Here is a 19,377-nt window from a genome sequence, read left to right on the forward strand (position 1 = left end):
AGTTTGTTTCAAAGTGCAGAAAAGCTAATCTTGAAGGTACCGTATTTTCCAGCGTATAAGACGACTTTTTATACTAAAAAAATCCCCCCAAAATCGGGGGTCGTCTTATACGCCGGGTATAAACATACAGGCAGTCCCCGACTTGCAGGTACGAACGGGGCTTTTCTCTGGCAAAGCCTCAAAGGTGCGGCACCCCGCCGCTGCTGCGGCTTTGCTCCCGGTGCCCCTGGTCTGCTGGGGACCGTCTCCAGCAGACCAGGGACACCGGGAGCAAAGCCGGGGAGGCGGTGGGGTCCCGCGCCTCTGAGGCTTTGCTCTGGCAAAGCCGGGGAGGCACGGGACCCCGCCGCGGCTGCGGCTTTGCTCCCGGTGTCCCTGGTCTGCTGGAGACGGTCCCCAGCAGACCAGGGGCACCGGGAGCAAAGCTGCAGCAGCGGCGGGGTCCTGCGCCTCCCCGGCTTTGCCAGAGCAAAGCCTCAGAGGCACGGCACCCCGCTGCCGTTGCGGCTTTGCTCCCCGTGTCCCTGGTCTGCTGGGGGGGGGGGCGCAGCTAGTGCGCCCCCCCCCCCAGCAGACCAGGCTTTTGTTGTGGACCCTGAGGCAGAGCAGCTGGGGCGCTGCCGGTTGGCCTCTTAAGGGGGGGGTAGTCTATACGGTGAGTATAGGCGAAAACCTATGTTTTAACTAGAAAATTAGGGGGTCGTCTTATACTCCCAGTCGCCTTATACGCCGGAAAATACGGTACTGCTGTTTACTGCTTCATGTTTTCTGGAAATCTTATCCACAAAAGATAACAGTAAGTAAGGGGAGTCCAAGAAGACAAGGATGAAGTTTATCTGTTAGTAATTTATTATAATAACTTTTGGGGCATAATAACCCAGGAAAATGTGGCTTGTTGCTAACAAATATGCTTTGGTGGGTCGGACACTAGTTTCAGAGAAGACACGTCACAGAGTCACTTGTTAGCACCAATCTATTTAGGGTCTGCTAGTTAGCAAAGTTATTTCACTCCTAATGATTTCACTGGGTGTACATTTTCACTGTAGGCTGAAACTTAATCTTTTGTAGTTTTAACCCCTAAATTGGTTATATCTTTTAAGTGAAATTGTAAGTATCCAATATTCCTTAAAATGTCTTTATATTTTGAGTGCATGGCAGATATCAATGACTCTCAGAGGTCACTGGCTATTTAAACAAAGATTGCAATAAAAATGTTTGTCTAAATTTGTCTGTACATGGGTCTGTACTACTTCCTCATGGAACCTCAGAAACATTGACTCTGGCTACATCTCAAAGAGGGAGTCACATTTTATATTTAACATTTTGTCCATTTTATTACGTATTTTACTGATTTGACTTCATTTATTCTTGATTAAACAGTTTTGACTCCCATCCAGTTTTTCATGATACCCTCAGGTGTGAGAGCAGGATCAGGTCCATATTGTCTAATCACAGATCTCACGTTACATTACCATAAAGACAATCTATCATGTTGTTAAATCCCCCTGAGATGATAGAAACTGATTAAACCCTGAGCATGAAAAAATTATGTGATGACTGATCTTTGTGGCTGTGTATTGATATACTTCAATACTCACCTAAAGGGACCCATTTAAACCTTCTCCCCTCCTCCCAAAAAAAATTCCGATTTAAGGTTGAGACACTTGCTATCTGGTAAATTCAGAGTGAAAGGCGGTATCTGCTGTTTAGTTAGGAGAGTCTGCAAACATTCTTTGTAAATGGGACTCACTTGAATGGCACCAAAATGGTCAAATGGCATTTCACCAAGTATTAAATAAGTGTGAAATCCTAAATGGATCTCTTTATTAGGAAAGTTTGCCAAATAAAAATTTAAAGAAGATAAAGGCCTAAAATTCAAAAGAGCTCAGTATGTGTCAGCTTCCATTTAGGAACCTAAATAAATGGGCAGCATGTAAACTTTCCAATGGACAATCTGGGTGCAAAGTACTTTTGAAAACTTTCAATTCAAATTAGATACCAAAATAGGAGCTGAGCTTTTTGAAAGTTTGTCCTTAAATGTGTGGTCACTCTCGTCATTCAGTAAAATATTACTCTATTTCATTTGTAAGTGTTTATAGATTGTTCTTTCAAAGAAAATAGCCTCTATTAATCAGGATGGTTGCTTGATTAGAATGCATGCATGTCTTATTGGAATGTCCTTGTTAAGAATGTCAACACCCTGTTATACAGTATGTATGTGTACACTTGTGCACAGAAGTATTTCAAATGTTATGTGTACTGTGTTATTTAGTGAAAAATATTTCTTTTTTCAGATTTATAATACATTGGTTGAAACAGGTGAACTGGACAATACCTATATAATATATACAGCAGATCATGGCTATCATATTGGGCAGTTTGGACTGGTGAAAGGGAAGTCCATGCCTTATGAGTTTGATATCAGAGTTCCATTTTATGTGCGAGGTCCGAATGTGGAGGCCGGGTCATTGTAAGTCCTTGTTTTTCAGCTCCTGATTTATTGTTTATCATGTTTGATATGTAAAGGAGTGTGAGATCGGTGGCCATGGGCCAAAGGTTTAAAAGCCACAGGCACCGAAGTACAACAGTACAATCAGATTAAAAAAATGTGTTGAGTCTGAGATTGAGACAGAATCTGTGTTTTATTGGTTCACTGAGCTTGATAGTTAGGAGTGCGTCCTTAACTTCCATTGTCTATGCCAGTGAGAACTTTGCGTGACATTAAGCACATCCCTGAGCAATGGATAGGTCAGAAACTTCACAGCCCAGTTTCTGGGGGTGGCATTGTGACTTTAAGGCTAGGTCTCCACATCTGAAGGCATTGCTATGTCAATCAGAGGTGTGAGCCTGACAGATGTGCCCACAAAAGCCCCACCTGTCCATGCAGCTATATCAGTGAAACTACAGGTTGAAACGCTCTTCACCAGGATTCTGTAGTCCAGCAACATCCATGGCGGGTCCAGCATGGATGTTGCAAGACCAGAGAGTCCCTGTGGAGAGCCAGCAGTAAGGATCCCTGCAGGGCCAGCAGGACAGTGGGCTGTCCGCAGGGAGCTGACAGCGGGGCTACCCAGAGCGTGGCAGCGTGGCTGCTCAGCGGGGTTGGGAGACTTGCGGGGCTGCTCATGGAGCCCCAGCGTGTGTGCGGCTGCTCAGGAAGCAACTGCCCTGGGAGCTCCGGCACACATGGCTGTCTGGAACCCCAGCATGTGGTGCATGCTGCTGCCTGGAGCTCCAGCACAGGGCTGCCCGGCAGAGCCATGGCAGCCATGGCTGCCCAGCGGGTCAGTACGGCAGTGGAGCCATCTGAGAAGTCAGCAGCTAGGGTAGGGAAGCCGGTGGCAGGGGTCCAAAAATGGTCTGGCAAAATCCCTCATCCAGGGCTAGTGAGGTCCCGAGGGTGCTGGACCAGAGAGGTCCAACCTGTACCAGTATAGCTTATTTGGCTTCGGGGGGAGGGGAAAAAGTGGGGCACAGAAAACTGGGATCAGATATTGCAGAAAAGCATAGAGTTGCTGCTCTAAACTTTGCCCAAACTAGGGGTATGTCTACACTAGCCCCCTAGATCAATCTAGGGAGGCTAATGAGGATGGGATTTAAACCTGCAATGAGGTTTACCAGCTAATTCGAGTTAGGGCTTTATTTCGGAATCCCGTTTCACTGCCGCTTGTAGACACAGGCAGTTACTTCAGGCTAGTCAATTTCTAAAATGGCGACCGGCCGGGAACACGCAAATCAAGCGCGGGATATTTAAATCCCGTGCTTCATTTGCAATTTTGGTCACCCTCATTAGCCTCCCTAGATTGATCTAGGAGGCTAGTGTAGACATACCCTAGAAGTACTTTGCTGGTATACACGATAGTGCTTCTAGTATAGACCTGACCTAAGACAAATTTCTGCCTCACAGTTCCTCCCCTGCTTCCTTCTTGCCTTGTGTGGGTAGTCATGTGCTGTTGTCTGTACCAGCAGTGAATTGACTTCTGCACTCATTCAGCTGAACTGGCCTATGAGTGGAGAGATGAAACCAAGATACTACCCATTCCCTGCCTTTACTCATCCACTCCTTGGTTACCTCCTCCATGGCAGATCCAGTAGCCTATTCTAAAATATAATCAGAGTTCTATGAACCCTGGTCCCTTGCTCAGGTGAGCGATCCAAGTCATTGGGTAACCCTTTGGCATTCATCCAGTCCAAATTCTGTGTAATGTTGCATGAAGTGCCTAGTCATTTCTTCTGTTCATTTCAGTAAGATTTTGGGCCATGAAATATGCCAGGTATCAATAGAATCATAGAGCTGGAAGAGACCTCAGGAGGTCATCAAGTCCAGCTCCCTGCACAAGGCAGGACTAATCCCAACTAAATGAACACAGCCAGTCAAGCCCAAACTTAAACACCTCTAGGGATGGAGATTCCACCCTCACCCTAGGAAACCCATTCCAGTATTTCACCACCCTCCTAGTTTTTCCTAATATCCAGCCTAGACCTCCCCCACTGTAAGTTTATTATGTTCCCTGCCACTGTAGATAGTTATCAGAGATTAATTAAAAGATAGAATAGAATCACTATACTCTCCTCTTTCAGCTTGTAAAGAAAAATGTACATAGTATTTTCCACGTATGACATAAACAAAAAGTTTTCCTTTCTGTATCCTTTGGGATTACATATTTAAACTGTTTGTCAGTGACACACGAGAATGCAGAATATGCCTGTTAATTAAAAAGGTAGCTTTGATCAGCTAAGAAATTATGTAAATATACTTTCTAAGTAATTATTCTAATAGCAAATATTTTCATTTAAGTAATGATTTTGGACAGAGTGCCATCATTTGCTGCCTTTTATTTATATCAGCGTGCATGTTTTAGCATAATTACCACATATAAAATCTTCCACCCACAATTTTTTCCTTATACTTACAGAGGAAAAGATGTAAGCAACTAATATTAAGACTGTAAGGGTATGTCTACACTACAAAGTTAATTCAAACTAACGGATGTTAGTTCGAATTAACTTTGATAGGCGCTACACAAGCGCTCCACTAGTTCGAACTTAATTCAAACTAGCGGAGCGCTTAGTTCGAACTAGGTAAACCTCATTCCACGAGGACTAAGCCTAGTTCGAACTTACTAGTTCGAATTAAGGGGTGTGTAGCCCCTTAATTCGAACTAGTGGGAGGCTAGCCCTCCCCAGCTTTCCCTGGTGGCCACTCTGGGCACCACCAGGGAAACTCGTCTGCCCCCCTCCCGGCTCCGGACCCCTTAAAGGGGCACGGGCTGGCTACGGTGCCCGTGCCAGGTGGAAGCCTGCCAGCACCCAGCCAGCAGACCCTGCACCTGGCACGGATCGAGCCAGCCACCCGATGCTCCCCAGCCCTCCCCCTCTTCCCGGGACCAGGCTGGCGGCTCCCGGGAGCTTGCCTGGGACCGCAAGAGGCGGGCTCCCGCCTGGTCTAGTGTGGACATCGTGGACCTCGTCCACGACCTCCGCACTAGACACAGGAAAGTGGCCGGCTAGGGCAGGAGAGCTGCCAGCCTGGCCACTCAGGAGCAGGTGTGCATGAAAATCAAGGTGGTCCACTGAGACCCCCGACCCTGAGCCCTGAGCTTACAATGGCTGTACTGGGTCAGACTAAAGGTCCATCTAGCCCAGTAGCCTGTCTGCCGACAGCGGCCAACCCTAGGGACCCTGGAGGGGATGGACCGGAGACAGTGACCAAGCCATTTGTCTCGTGCCATCCCTCTCCAGCCTTCCACAAACTTTGGGCAGGGACACCACTCCTACCCCCTGGCTAATACCAATCCATGGACCCAACCTCCATGACTTGATCTCACTTCCCTTTAAACTCTGTTCCAGTTCTAGCCTTCATAGCCTCCTGCAGCAAGGAGTTCCACAGGTTGACTCTTTGCATTGTGAAGAACAACTTTCTGTTACTAGTTTGAAGCCTGCTACCCATTCCTTTCCTTTGGTGTCCTCTAGTCCTTCTATTATGGGAACTAATGAAGAACTTTTCTGTATGCACCCTCTCCACCCCACTCATGCTTTTGTAGACCTCTATCCTATCCCCCCTCCATCTCCTCTTTTCTAAGCTGAAAAGTCCCAGTCTCTTTAGCCTCTCTTCATATGGGACCTGTTCCAAACCCCTCATCATTGTAGTTGCCCTCCCCTCTCCCAGCCTCTCTCTTCCCCTCTCCCACCTCCTTTTCCCAGTCTCCCCCAGTTTTGTTCAATAAAGAGAGATTCTATTTTTGAACACAATTGTCCTTTATTTTGTACATCAGGAAGGGGGGCTAGGGAGGGGTAAGTGGAAGGAGGTGAGGGAGGAATGGGGTACGAGCCCCCAGTGGGGAGGACTGGGCTGGCTCTGCGGGCTTCTGGGGGTGGAAGCTCTCCTGCAGCCCCCCAATTACCCCCTCTCCCCAGATGGCAGCCTGCGGCAAGTGCAGCCAGTCTGATGGCCGAGTGCTGTGATGTGCCCAGTGTGGGTACTCCAGGCAATCCAAGCTAGGACTGCTTTGCAAGCAGGGCACCCCTGAGAATTGTCTGTCCGGGGTGGGGTTCGGGTCCCTTTAAGCACAGCCCTCGGCTAGCCTGAGACAGCAGCTCCACGCTCTTAAGTCCTCATCTGATGCCCTGCCGGCACTGCTTCCGGCCATCCTTAACCCCGGTTCAGGGTCCACTCTGTGTGGACATGCTAGTTCGAATTAGCAAAACGCTAATTCGAACTAGTTTTTTAGTCTGGATGCGTTAGTTCGAATTAGCTTAGTTCGAATTAACTAATTCAAACTAAGTTAGTTCGAATTAGCGCTGTAGTGTAGACATACCCTAATATAGTAGCAAATGTCTTTAAAGTCTTATTTAGTTTGCTGATTAAATTGATATTATTAAAAAGGGCAAGGAAGTTTTAAATACTGTAGATGTTGTGCCAAAATCCCTTGACATGGGATTATTACTTATTTAATCAGCAGTTGTCCATGATCTCTGTCTGAAAAAACTCCTAATATAATGTAGAGATTATTTGAAAGAAAGTACTTCACAATAGCAACACAATGGTCTAATTTTCAGAGGTGCTGACCAGACAACTCTGTGAAAGACATGGGATTAAGAGAAGATCTGGTGGAGTGATATGACTGTGGAGCAGGGCACAACCAGAATTTTCATAAGGAAGGGGCCTAGAGCTCTTTCCCTCTTGTCCCCACATCTAGTCTCTAGTATTCCCCTTATTGCTCCTAGTCCTGAGCTCTCGCACACTGCCTCTACACAGCCACATGCTCCTCCCCCCAACACACATACACACAGAGCCCCACACCGGGCTCCGAGCTTTCTTCCTTCCACAGAGCACTTACCCAGGGAGCTATTCAGACAGAAGAGCATCACCAGGGGCCAGGCATCCCAGACCCCATTTTCCTTCTGCATCTCTGCTCCCTCAGGAAATACCAAAAGTCCAGATCCAATAGCCGGGATTGGGTGTTCTGATGTCCCCTGCTCCACTTCTCCCTAAGGCTACGTCTACACTGCAGGCTTTTTGTGCAAAAATTTGCGGAGCGTCTACACTGCATTTGTGCTCTTGCGCAAGTAAATGTACAGTAAAGCATCGGAAAAGAGGGCTTCTTGTGAAAGAGTTATTCTTCTCCCCATGAGGAATAAGCCCTCTTGTGCAAGAAGGCAGTGTGGACAGGCAACAGGTGTTTCTTGCGCAAGAAACCCCTATTGCTAAAATGGCCATCAGAGCTTTCTTGTGCAAGAGAGCGTCCACACTGCCACAGATGCTCTTGCGCAAAAGCACCTCTTGTGTGCAAAAGCACATTGCAGTGTGGATGCGCTCTTGCGCAAGTACTTTTGCACAAGAAGCCTATAGTGTAGACATAGCCTAGGGGTTGGGGGTGCCCATGGACACTGGAAGGACTGCAAAGGTGGAGGAGCCAAGCAGGTGCACAAGACTGTAGTATCCTTCTCACATTTGGGCTGCCTTTCCATCAGGGTGGGGTGGCTGGTTCAAATTTCCAGCTCTGGTCAGGGGATAAGGTAGGTTTTTGGACTCCCTTTCCTCCAGTTATGCCCCTGCTTTATAGAAGGAAGGGAGGGTGCATGGGCAATCAGTAGGCTGTTCCAAGCTTTCAAGGTGGCATGAAGGGTCTGGGGTGAAGCCCTGAGTGTGGGGAGGAGACCAAAGGAGCAATTAGAAGAGAGAGGCTCGGAAAGAACATAAGGCACAGGCAGGAGGTTGGGCATGAAATGAAGAGATGAGGATCCAGAGGCTCCACAGGGACTTTGCTATTGATTTTATGAGTAAGGTAATACAGGGATAGTGTCAGAGGTGTGAAAACATTAAGCGAGAGAGAGGAAGCCAAGTCCTGTATCACTTGGAGCATTGACTGGAGAGGACGCTATTAGCTAAGAAGGGAGAAGGATCTGTGGGCTCCTCTGTTTTGAGATGACTGTGTTTTGAGATGACTGTGCCTTTTGAATCACTAGTGAACGATGCCTCACAGAACCTTCCCCATTGTTTTTTCTGATTGAATGCCTTTATATGTTGGAAAATATTTTCTGTTAGGATCACAGGAATCAAGACACTGAAAAGACCTTGTCTTACTCTTTTCGTGGGATGAACTCTGCTTTACTAAGTCCCCTGGAGAGAGGATGTATCAGATAGTAAATTGATGCTGTCATTGAGTCTGTATTTCCACATATAATATCCATTTTTAATCTACACTTTGCTAATGAACACATTATTTTTCTTCCAAAATAATTGCACCCTTATCAGCAAAGATTTAATAGCTGATTTGACACTGTAGCGAGGTGTCATTACTAAGCCTTTACTACCCCCACCAAGAATACTATGCAACATTTATTAGCAATGAATATAAAATGACATGTATCAAGAAATGAACAAATGTAACATCCTTACTTTTGTCATTGTCTTTTTCTCTTGCTAACTTACAAAATCTAATAATTCTCAAGTGATTAGTGTGAATTAGCAAGGTTCTGCTCTTCTTTATTTTAAGATAGAAATCTATACAAAGCCTTGTAGCTGTGTATAGGGCACTATATTTATTGTACTTTGCCTGCAAAGAATGGGGAAAGTAATTCCTGGTCCCCAAAGGCACAGAAATAATTTTTCCTGCATAAAAGCATTTTTGCTATTTTCCACTTTTTTGTGATGTCTCCATTTATTTGTTTTAAAGTGATGCTAAGTGTACATAATCAGAAATAATGGAAAAGCAGCAAACAGTACATACTTCCATGATATTATAATTGTAACAAAAATTGATCTTAAATATATTTAAAATAAACATATTTTCTGAGGTGTAGCACCATTCAGTTAGTGAGAAGCAATTGGGCAATTCCCACGGAACCAGGTTGAAAGCAAGAATAAAAGTACGACTACTCTGTGTCAGATCAGTGGTCCATCTAGCTCTGTTCGTTGTCTCTCACCAATAGCCTGTGCTGCTAATCAAAACAGGACAGTTATCGAGTGATGCACCCCCTTGTCGGCCACTCCCAGCTTCTGGAAATTAGAGGCCTAGGATATGCAGAGCATGGGGTTGAGTCTCTGACCATGTTAGCTAGTAGCCATTGATGGATCTCCTCTGTGAACTTATCTAATTATTTTTTCATTTTTTTGGCCTTCTCAACCTCCTCTGGTAGCAACTTCCATGGATTGTGTGGTTTGTAAAGCAGTGCTTCTTTTTGTTTGTTTTAAACCTGCTGCCTATTAATTTCACTAGAAATGGTTCTTGTGTTATGTGAAGGGGTAAATAACACTTCCTTATTCACTTTCTCCACATCATTCATGATTTTATACATCCTTCCTTAATTGTCTCTTTGCCAAGCTGAACATTCCCAGTCTTTTTAATCTCTCATATTAAAGGTGTTCCATCCTCTTAATTATTTTTGTTGCCACTCTCTGTATCCTTTCTAATTCTAAGATATATTTTTAGATGGAGTGACCAGAACTAAACACAGTTTCCAGGGATGGAACTGCCATGGATTTATATGGTGGCATTATGATCTTTTTGGTCTTATTATCAATCCCTTTTCTAAAGGTTCCTGAAATCATGTTAGCTTTTTGGACTGCCGCTGCACATAGAGCAGATATTTTCAGAGAACTATCCACCATGATTCCAAGATCTCTTTCTTGAGTGGTAGCACCTAATTTAGACCTCATCATTTTGTATGCATGGTTGGAATTGTTTTCCACTTGTTACACTGGGTTTTCAGAACCTGCTGCAGTGGTTAACTTAACTGTTTCACTCCAGGCAGTATCAGGAATAAATCAATGCAAATACAGCTCTCCAGCAGATGAAAGATTAAAACAAATAAGCACTGTTATCCAAAAATACAGTGTATTACATTGAAGCACACCGCTGATGCATGTGATGGGTTTAGAACATCCCAAATATTTATCTAAATTCTGGGACGGTATTGAGTAATTGACAGTAGGTCTGCAGTGCCATTTGCTTACTTGCCAGGGAAAAAAGGTGTCGGGGGGGAAAAAAGACACTCTGCAGGTAGCTTCAGTGGACTGCTCCAAAGCACACTATGTTATTTTTATAACTAACTTTTACAAAACACAAAAATCATAGTGATCCCTACTGAATCATCACTTTTCCTACCTTTCAATAGACTGTTTATCAACAAAAATTCTTAGTCATTATAACTTCTATATCAAAGGCATCCAAATTCAAGGTTCTCATCCACTTACCCTCTTTCTGTCTCAGTTGTTGACTTTTTTTCTTTTCCCTTCTCCCATTCAGATTAGCAGAAACTGTAGCTAGTTTTGACCTTGCATTCCTGCTTTCAATGAACCCTTAACTGTGTAGTGGTCTGTTTTATTAATTCATGGTGGCTGAATGCACATGATTGCAGTTGATTTAATCACATTTCGGGGGTACATGTAACCCTTAAATCCAGGGTAACACACAATACTTTACTTTGCCTTTCTCAACATTTAATTTCATCTGCCAGTTTGTTGCTCATTAACCTAGGCTATGTCTAAACTACATTCCTCTTTCGAAAGAGGAATGTAAATGAGGCCTATCAAAAATTCAAATTAAGTGCAGATTTACAAATCTCGTGCTTCATTTGCATAATCGCGTGAGAGCACTTTTTCAAAAAAGGGTTTTTCGAAAAAGAAACCACAGTCTAGACGTTCTTTAAAAAAAACCACCCTTTTTCAAAAGAACCCGTACTCCTTTTTTCCCCCCGTAAAAGCACTCTCACGCGATTATGGAAATGAAGCCTGAGATTTGTAAATCTGCGCTTCATTTGAATTTGCGATCAGCTTCATTTACATTCCTCTTTCGAAAGAGGAATGTAGTTTAAATGTTCCCCCTGTGTAGTGAAATCCCTTTGTAAAACTTCTCATTCTACTTTTGGAGCGAGATGAAGGGGGATGTTACTAAATTGTTTACCTGCCCTAGTTACGCTGGATGCCTGGCTGTATTAGTACTTTGCAGAATGGAGAGGGATGGCTCTGTTGTTATATTTGAACTATCACAGTTGGAGCTAGTTTGCTGTATTTTCCTTTTGCCTCCATCTTCTCTATCTTTTGTCTTTCCCTCCCGCTCATACGCTCTGAATGACAATAACCAACCTTTAGCTATTCCCTTTGGTAGTGAGACAGGATATTTCTTCTCCACACTCTTTCTGGTTGATAAACAGTTCAGTGCCATAGGCCCAAATATTTGCTTTTGTGATATATGTTGAAATAGACAAAGTTTGTGTTCTGTCTCCCAGGGGTTTATTTTTAATAAAATCACCACAATAGATGACTTGCACATTATTTCTCTAAGTGCCCAGAGGAGTTTTATCATGTGCTTTTTCACATCCCAGAATAGTGCTGAAACCTTCCTTTTAATCGTTAACTTGTTTTTCCTTATAAACTATTTTTTATGTTTGGTCTGAAATGCTATTGCTTTAGAACTAAATCTTCACATTAGCTTTGCTTGGGGTTATGCGCGTGGGGGTAATTTGAATATTGTATTACTGTGTATGTTAATCCCTTTCAATATTGTGTTTTGTGTTTGCTAAGGTTGTATTTCCCTTTATTCTGGGCTGATGTCCCAGATGAAGTTTTTTCAGATCCCATATCCTGTGTGGAGGGGTTGGGTGAAGGTAGTTCACAATTTCTTCAAAGGTTCTCTAAACGGTGTCTTTATATATTTATTTCAGGAATCCTCACATTGTGTTGAACATTGATCTGGCTCCTACAATTCTAGATATTGCAGGGTTGGACATTCCACCTGACATGGATGGTAAATCCATTCTAAAACTGCTGGATTCTGAGAGACCAGTTAATAGGTAAAGAAGTGTACTTGTCTCCATGTTTCTGTGTGTCGTTCAGCCAGCTGCAGATAAATTTAAGGGGACACAGGGGCCATGTCTACACTAGAAAACTGTTCCAAAATTACTACATTCAGCTTAATAATGTCCAATTTAACAAATCTGAACTAGCGTGTCCTCACTATGGGAAAGCATAAAAATTAGTCTGGGGCAGACTCCATCAATGTGGAAACGCTGCCTCCAACTTAGAGCCCCTGGAAGCACTGGGGAGTAATTAGTTTGAATTATTCTTGAGAGTAGTTATTTTGAAATAGCATCACCCAGGCGTTCACATTGCTGTTATTTTGAAATAACTATTTCAAAATTAGCATCGCTCCTGATGAAAAGAGATTTTGAATTCTGTGGCCTGTTATTTCAAAATAACGGGCTTGGTAGTGTGGACGCTCCGCTTATAAATTCGACCTGGGGGGGTGTAATTTTGAAATAAAATCCTAGTATGGACCAGGGCAGAATGAATTACAGATATATACTCACAAGAAAATCTGCACAATTTAACTGAGTTCAATATTTCAGTTGGCCAGATCTGGATATATGCTGTACGGTATGTGCCTTCCTGATAGCAAAACACAATGTGTGTGAGTGCAAACTAGCCTTTGGTCATGGCTGGAGATGTTTCTATTTGCATGAGTTGTAGATTTTAAATATGTCTGTGACATCCTTGATAGTTGTGTCTTTTAAACAAAACTTTTATTGTTGTTTAAACTGTAAAAACTAATTGTACATCAGTGCATTCTATAAACTCAGACTTTATGTTGTTTATATTGCTATATTGGAAATACATAATTATTTTCTGAGACTTTCTCTCAAGCTTTCCATTTTAAAAATGCTGGGAGGATTCACATGGGTGTTTGTGAGGGAGAATAGTCTGAGGAAAAAGCAACTGGAGGAGACAAGAGGGTTTGGGAAGATGTGTTCTTGGGGTAGAGAAGAGCAGCTGGGTCAGGAAAGGAGTTTTGTCAGGGCAGGAGGGTGGTTTTACAAGGTACTAAACTAGGTTCCAGAAAATCTAAATTTAAATACACACTTCCTTTCTGACCTCGGGCAAATCACTTAATCTGTCAGTGCAGCAATGGCTTTTGTATAGGAACAGTGACTATATTCTGTGGCTCCACTGATTTTGTCCCCGTGAGAGTGAATCCATCCTATATTCCTTCATGATTTGCATTGATGATGCATATATGTCTGTGTTGTGCAGTTACATATTCCCACAGGAGAAGCAGGTAATCTTTCTGGAGGAGCAGTGGGGAGGAAAAGAGGAGTCGCTGGGGCATAGCTTGCTTTTCATGAGACTTTTGTTTTTCTAGGTTCCATTTGAAAAAAAAGATGAAAGTGTGGAGAGACTCCTTCCTTGTGGAGAGAGGGTAAGGAAAGCGTTAATCACAGAGCCCAGTCACGCGAAACAGGAGCATCCCTACATGACTGGAGCTTTCTGTGAAATCATACAGCTAAGCTTACCTCCCTGCACTGGGAGTGGCATTGCTGTAATACCCCTAATGCCAATGATTCTGTGGTAGAAGAGAACATGTGGTAGCTTTGTGCTAGCCCTGGTCCCAGCACATGGCCAGCATAAGTGTACTGTGCATGGGGGTTGCGCTGGCAGCTGTGTGGTGGAGAGGAATGAAATTCTTGCCCTCCTTCCTCCATACAAGCCACAGAATGGGAGTAGCTCCCACAGCCTGCATGTGAAGGGCATGTAAGCTAATGGATCTTCCTAGCTGCAGATTGACTGTCCATGCCCCCATGTGTCCTGCTGCCCCGTGCCTCTGCCCTCACACACAAGGATGTATGCTAAGCACTTGCCGAGTATTGCTCCCTGTGGCGTTCAGGAGGGTACAGTCACCTTTCATGGATTCCCTGCATCACCCCTTGCAGTGAAATCATGCCCATACCTCTGCAGATCAGGCTTGCAGTGTGGTCAACCGGGTTTTTTTAAGGGACTGCCTCATTTTATGAACACTCATAGCTAGAGAACGATGTGAACCAAGCTTCTGCTCTGAGTTTGGGATCTGGATTTTGAAACGCTTCCTTCCACAAAGTGTGGGGACATCCTGATGTAGGATTCTCATATGTACCCAGCTCTGTATTTACTCATGCTCTTACTGGGTTAATCAGATATCCCTCTTGAGGAAGCAGCAGGGGTCACCAAAAGGGGTCTAGGTCTTGCCTTCCCCCATTAGCAGCATAGCCCTAGTAGCCAGGTGCATTTTCAGAACAAGCAGAAGTAGAGTGGGATCAATGTCTTCTTGAAGCATTAGATTTTGGTCACTGGCAGAGACAGGACACCGACATGGATGGTCTGAGGCACTCTGGCAGACCTGGTGCAGTATTTAGAGTGAGTCTCTAGAAATGGGGCAGTGGCAGTCAAAAAAGCAAACAGAATGTTAGGAATCATTAAGAAAGGGATAGAGAATAAGACAAAGAATATCTTATTGCCTCTGTATAAGATCCACATCTTGAATATTGCATACAGATATGGTTGCCTCATGTCAAAAAAGATACATTGGCATTGGAAAGGGTTCAGAAAAGGGCAACAGAAATGATGAGGGGTTTGGAATGGGTGCCATATGAAGACAGATTAAAAGGGTTGGGACTTTTTAGCTCTGAAAAGGGGAGACTAAGGAGGGATATGATAGAGGTCTATAAAATCATGACTGATGTGGAAAAAGTGAATAAGAAAAAGTTATTTACTTATTCCCACAATACAAGAACTAGGGGTCACCAAATGAAATTAATAGGTAGCAGGTTTAAAACAAACAAAAGGAAGGTTTTCTTCACACAGTGCACAATCCACCTGTGGAACTCCTTGCCAGAGGATATTGTGAAGACCAACACTTTAACAGGGTTCAAAAAGAACTAGATACATTCATGGAGGTCAGGTCCCTCAATGGCTATTAGCCAGGATGGGTAGGAATGGTGTCCCTAGCCTCTGTTTGTCAGAGGCTGGAAATGGATGACAGGAGAGGGATTACATAATTACCTGTTGTGTTCTCTCCCTCTGGGGCATCTGGCATTGGCCACTGTCGGCAGAGAGGATATTAGGCTAGATTGAACTTTGTTCTGACCCATTATGGCCCTTTTTAAGTGTGTCTTAATGATATGCACTGTTTGTTTCTCCCCCAGTAAACTACTGCATAAGAGAGAGAATGAGAAGGTGGATGCTCAGGAAGAAAATTTCCTGCCAAAATACCAGCGTGTGAAGGATCTCTGCCAGCGAGCCGAGTATCAAACTGCCTGTGAACAGCTTGGGCAGGTGAGGCATATTTAGCTTGGAGTGCAAGAAGCTATATCAAGAGCTAAGTTTAACACCACTTGCAAATGGCGATAATGTCCTTCAGCTCGTTCTCCATGCCGGCCTGTAAATCAAGTGACTCGTTTTGTGGCCTTTGCTCAGAGCTAGAGTACAGCATTTATGAGATTGACTGGCAGTCAGGAAATTGCTGATTCAAGTGCCTGAGTATTGATTCCCAGCTACTGTAAGAGGACGGCCTCGTTTATTGTAACTTTCTGTTCCCTGCACAGAGCGAGCTTCAGGATACATTAGAGCTGAGAATTCACATTGAATGTTACAGACAAAAGCTTATTCCAGATGTACATACTTCCCTTTGCTATGATCTCATATTGATTTTATTTAATTATTTTAATTTGGTTTTAAACATACTAACATGAAAACCCAAATCTGGGCTATGTCTGCTTCTACAACTAATACAAATATACCATAAAACCATAGGTTGCATAGACCATTTCCCCAGCTGCACGTGTTAACGGTGTGAGCGACTGAATGCTTAGCTGTCAAATTGGTCAATTGTGCCTGTGGTTTCTATGACTGTTACATGATGCTGCTCTGCAAATACAAAAAGATCCACAGCTCAGTCTCAAATTACATAAGAGAGACTTAAATGATTATAGGTTACTTCTAGGAATGGGGCAGTTCCTAGGCCCCGTGTAGGGTTTCCTTATGCCACCAGAGAGGTGCAAAAGTGCCATAAGCTTGTCTTAAATAGGATTCCACCACTGTGTGGGGAAGGGGGGACCTTCAGCTGGTAGAAAGCTGGTATAGCTGGCTCTACAGCATTCCCTCCCGGTGTAGGAGCCACAAGTGTGTGCTCCAAGGGCCAGAGCCCGCTGCTTCTAGTAAATTTCACCTGAGTGATAGCCACTAGAGCCAATATGAGTTGGTGCAAACTATATCAGTCCTGTGGATGCTTTAGCTTGTATCGGGGACAGTCCTAGGATCAGGAAAGGCAGTAAAATGTAGTATAAAGCCATCCTTGCCCATCTTCTACTGCCAGCTGCACCAATCTTCTGTTCAGTGCATCTGTGAACGGACCCATCATTTCTCAGCTGTTTAGATATGACAGAGATGATCAGACATGTTTTGGAGTGGTTTTCGAATAAATTGATAAACTTAACAGTAACAAATCACCAGGACTAGATGGCATTCATCCAAGAGTTCTGAAAGAACTCAAATGTGAAATTGCAACACTACGAACTGTGGTTGGTAGCCTATCCTTTAAATCCTCTTCTGTACCAAATAACTGGAGGATAACTAATGTGAGGCAATTTTTTAAAAAGGGCTCTAGAGGTGATCCTGGCAATTACAGGCTGGTACGTCTAACTTCAGTACTGGGCAAATTGTTTGAAGCTAAAGAACAGAATTATCTGACACATAGATTAATGTAATTTGTTGGGGAAAAGTCAACTTAGTTTCTGTAAAGGGAAATCATGGCTCAGCAATCTTCTAGAATTTGGGGGGGTCAACAAACATGTGGACAAAGGGGGTCCAGTGGATATAGTGTACTTAGATTTCAAGAAAGCCTGTGAGAGGGTACTTCACAAAAGGCTTTTAAGTAAAGTAAACTGTCATGCAATAAGAGGGAATGTCCTTTCATGGATTGATAACTGGTTAAAAGAGGAGAAACTGGTTAAAGAGGGTAGGAATAAAGAAATTATATCAAAAATACTTTTTAAAAAGACAGTCTTTCTAAAAGGTCACCAAAAGACTATAAATAATTTAAAAAGTGCTCCAAAAAGTCAAAAATAAAGTTTTAAGTTAGCAATTTAGGAGAAAGATTGGATGGCTAAGTGTGATTCAGGCTAGTTGCTAACTGTTAGTCATTCAATCTTTCTCCTAAATTGCTAGCTTAAAACTTTATTTTTGACTTTTTGGTGCATATTTTTTTATTATTTTTAGTCTTTTGGTGCACTTTTAGAAAGATTGTCTTTTAAAAAAAATTTTATATAATTTTTTTATTCCTATCCTTTGTTTCCCATCTTTTAGCCTTCCATGTTTTCTTTTCCAGTGAGTGTTGCATTAATTGCAGCCAACAAAGGATGACTGTAGCCAGAGATGAAAGAACAGTTCAGGATTCATATTCAGAGATCTAAAGGGAGGGATGAGCTCTTCCTTCCCATGTGAAATAAAAAAACATTTATCCTAGTGCCTAATGGCTTGCACATAACTTCTTTCTCTTCCTTGCAATTCGGCCTTGCATGCTGAACTATCTTAGTAAGTGGAATCTGACCCACTTTCACCTACTGACTGCATTAATGTGCTTTTGTGGAAGCCAATTATGATATCAGTGTTACTCTGTGGAGCATTCCCAGCAACTCCTCGGTATCATAATAACAGTTGCATAAATGACTCCATTTAAGTAATTACACACATTTGCTTAGCATGTTTCACCTACTCAGCTAGACAATCACTCGTGAATCTAGTCCATGCCTTTGAAAATAGTGTATTTCCATTTGCTAAGATAAATAGAGGTCTGAGTTTGCAGTATTTGCCCATCAGACCCTGCTCTTTCTTTGTTGTGCTACTTGTTATGTCTTTGTGTAGGTTAAAAGGGTTTGTTGTGCACGGCTGTTTTCTCCAGACTATAGAGTACGTCTCCAGTTCCCTCGCATTTAACAGCTCTGCCTGTGGAAGACTAGATGCTCTGCATTCCCTCTGGCTGTTGTATGCTATGCAGGGGGTGTTGAAAATTCCCCTATTGTAAGGAAATACCAAGGTGGGATAAAGATTGCTCTGCGCTACTTGCTTCTTGGGCCCCCATACTCCTCTGGAGTAGGACACAGGTCATGGCAGGCCAGAGATAGGAGCAGTTGTGACCAGGTCATGCTATATTAAAGTGAGCCATAGCTGGCAAAGCACTCACTAGGGCAGTGGTGGGCAACCTGCGGCCCATCGGGGTTCTATATATGGCCCACCCATGAGACATTTTATTTTCCATTACCCACAGGCAGCCCCTTTTGTCATAATAAAAACACTGTCAATTCCAAGAGAGATTCACAGAGGAAATAAGTGAACTGCATGAAAAAATCTACTGGGAAGGCCACAGCTATTTATTTCTGATTGGAGCCCCAAGTAATGACTTTGAATTAACATCCGTAATTGCTCCAGTGGCCGGAAAGCTCTGAAGCACAATAATGCAAAACCACTTGATGCTGGTAGAGAATGGAATGGAAGTTAAGATGTCTTGCTATGAATACACAATATAGCATGCTTCTGCCACCCGGGATTATGTGCATGTTAAAAGTGAGTAGCTTCACTGAAGAAATCCAAGACATTATTATTGTGTTCGTGCATAAAGGGAAAGTAGCTGTTTCCTATAAATCTGTTGCTAGATTGTGTTTTATAAGTAGTGCCCAACTTCTACTACATGTAGAAGATATTTTGGACCTTTATGGGGTGATATTCCAGGATCACTTTTCCATAATACTAAAGTTGCCCATTCAAGCCTGGGTTTATCAGTTAATCTTGTTGACTACACACACTCCCCTCACCCTTTTTTGCCTCCGTATCAGAGGCAGCAAGGGGGAGGAGAGCAGGAGCTGGCGCCCATTAGGAGTTGTCTTTAAGCAAGCTCCTCACGAGCACTGGATCCACCTTCCCCCCGCACCTCCGCGCTGCTGCCTCTGATAAAGCAGGCTGGATCAGATATACACAAGGAGTCAGCTTTCAAGCAGGCTCCCTATGCATGCTGGCTCCATAGATCTGCCTGGCCCTGCTTGTGCTACCTGCTACAGAGGCAGCCAGGG

General features: G+C 43.5%; 1 protein-coding gene across 8 annotated transcripts in view; it reads left to right on the forward strand.

Annotated features, from left to right (window-relative positions):
- Window positions 1–19,377, forward strand: part of SULF2 (sulfatase 2) — a 322,126-nt gene that overhangs the window by 261,277 nt on the left and 41,472 nt on the right. For all 8 annotated transcript variants that reach the window (XM_075901571.1, XM_006132193.4, XM_075901569.1 and 5 more), the window contains 4 exons: window positions 2,295–2,470; window positions 12,169–12,297; window positions 13,644–13,700; window positions 15,460–15,589. In XM_075901571.1, the coding sequence (XP_075757686.1) occupies window positions 2,295–2,470; window positions 12,169–12,297; window positions 13,644–13,700; window positions 15,460–15,589 (492 nt within the window). The remainder of the gene's footprint in view (window positions 1–2,294; window positions 2,471–12,168; window positions 12,298–13,643; window positions 13,701–15,459; window positions 15,590–19,377) is intronic.

Source organism: Pelodiscus sinensis, chromosome 18, assembly GCF_049634645.1.
Source record: "Pelodiscus sinensis isolate JC-2024 chromosome 18, ASM4963464v1, whole genome shotgun sequence".
Classification (NCBI taxonomy): Eukaryota; Metazoa; Chordata; order Testudines; family Trionychidae; genus Pelodiscus; species Pelodiscus sinensis.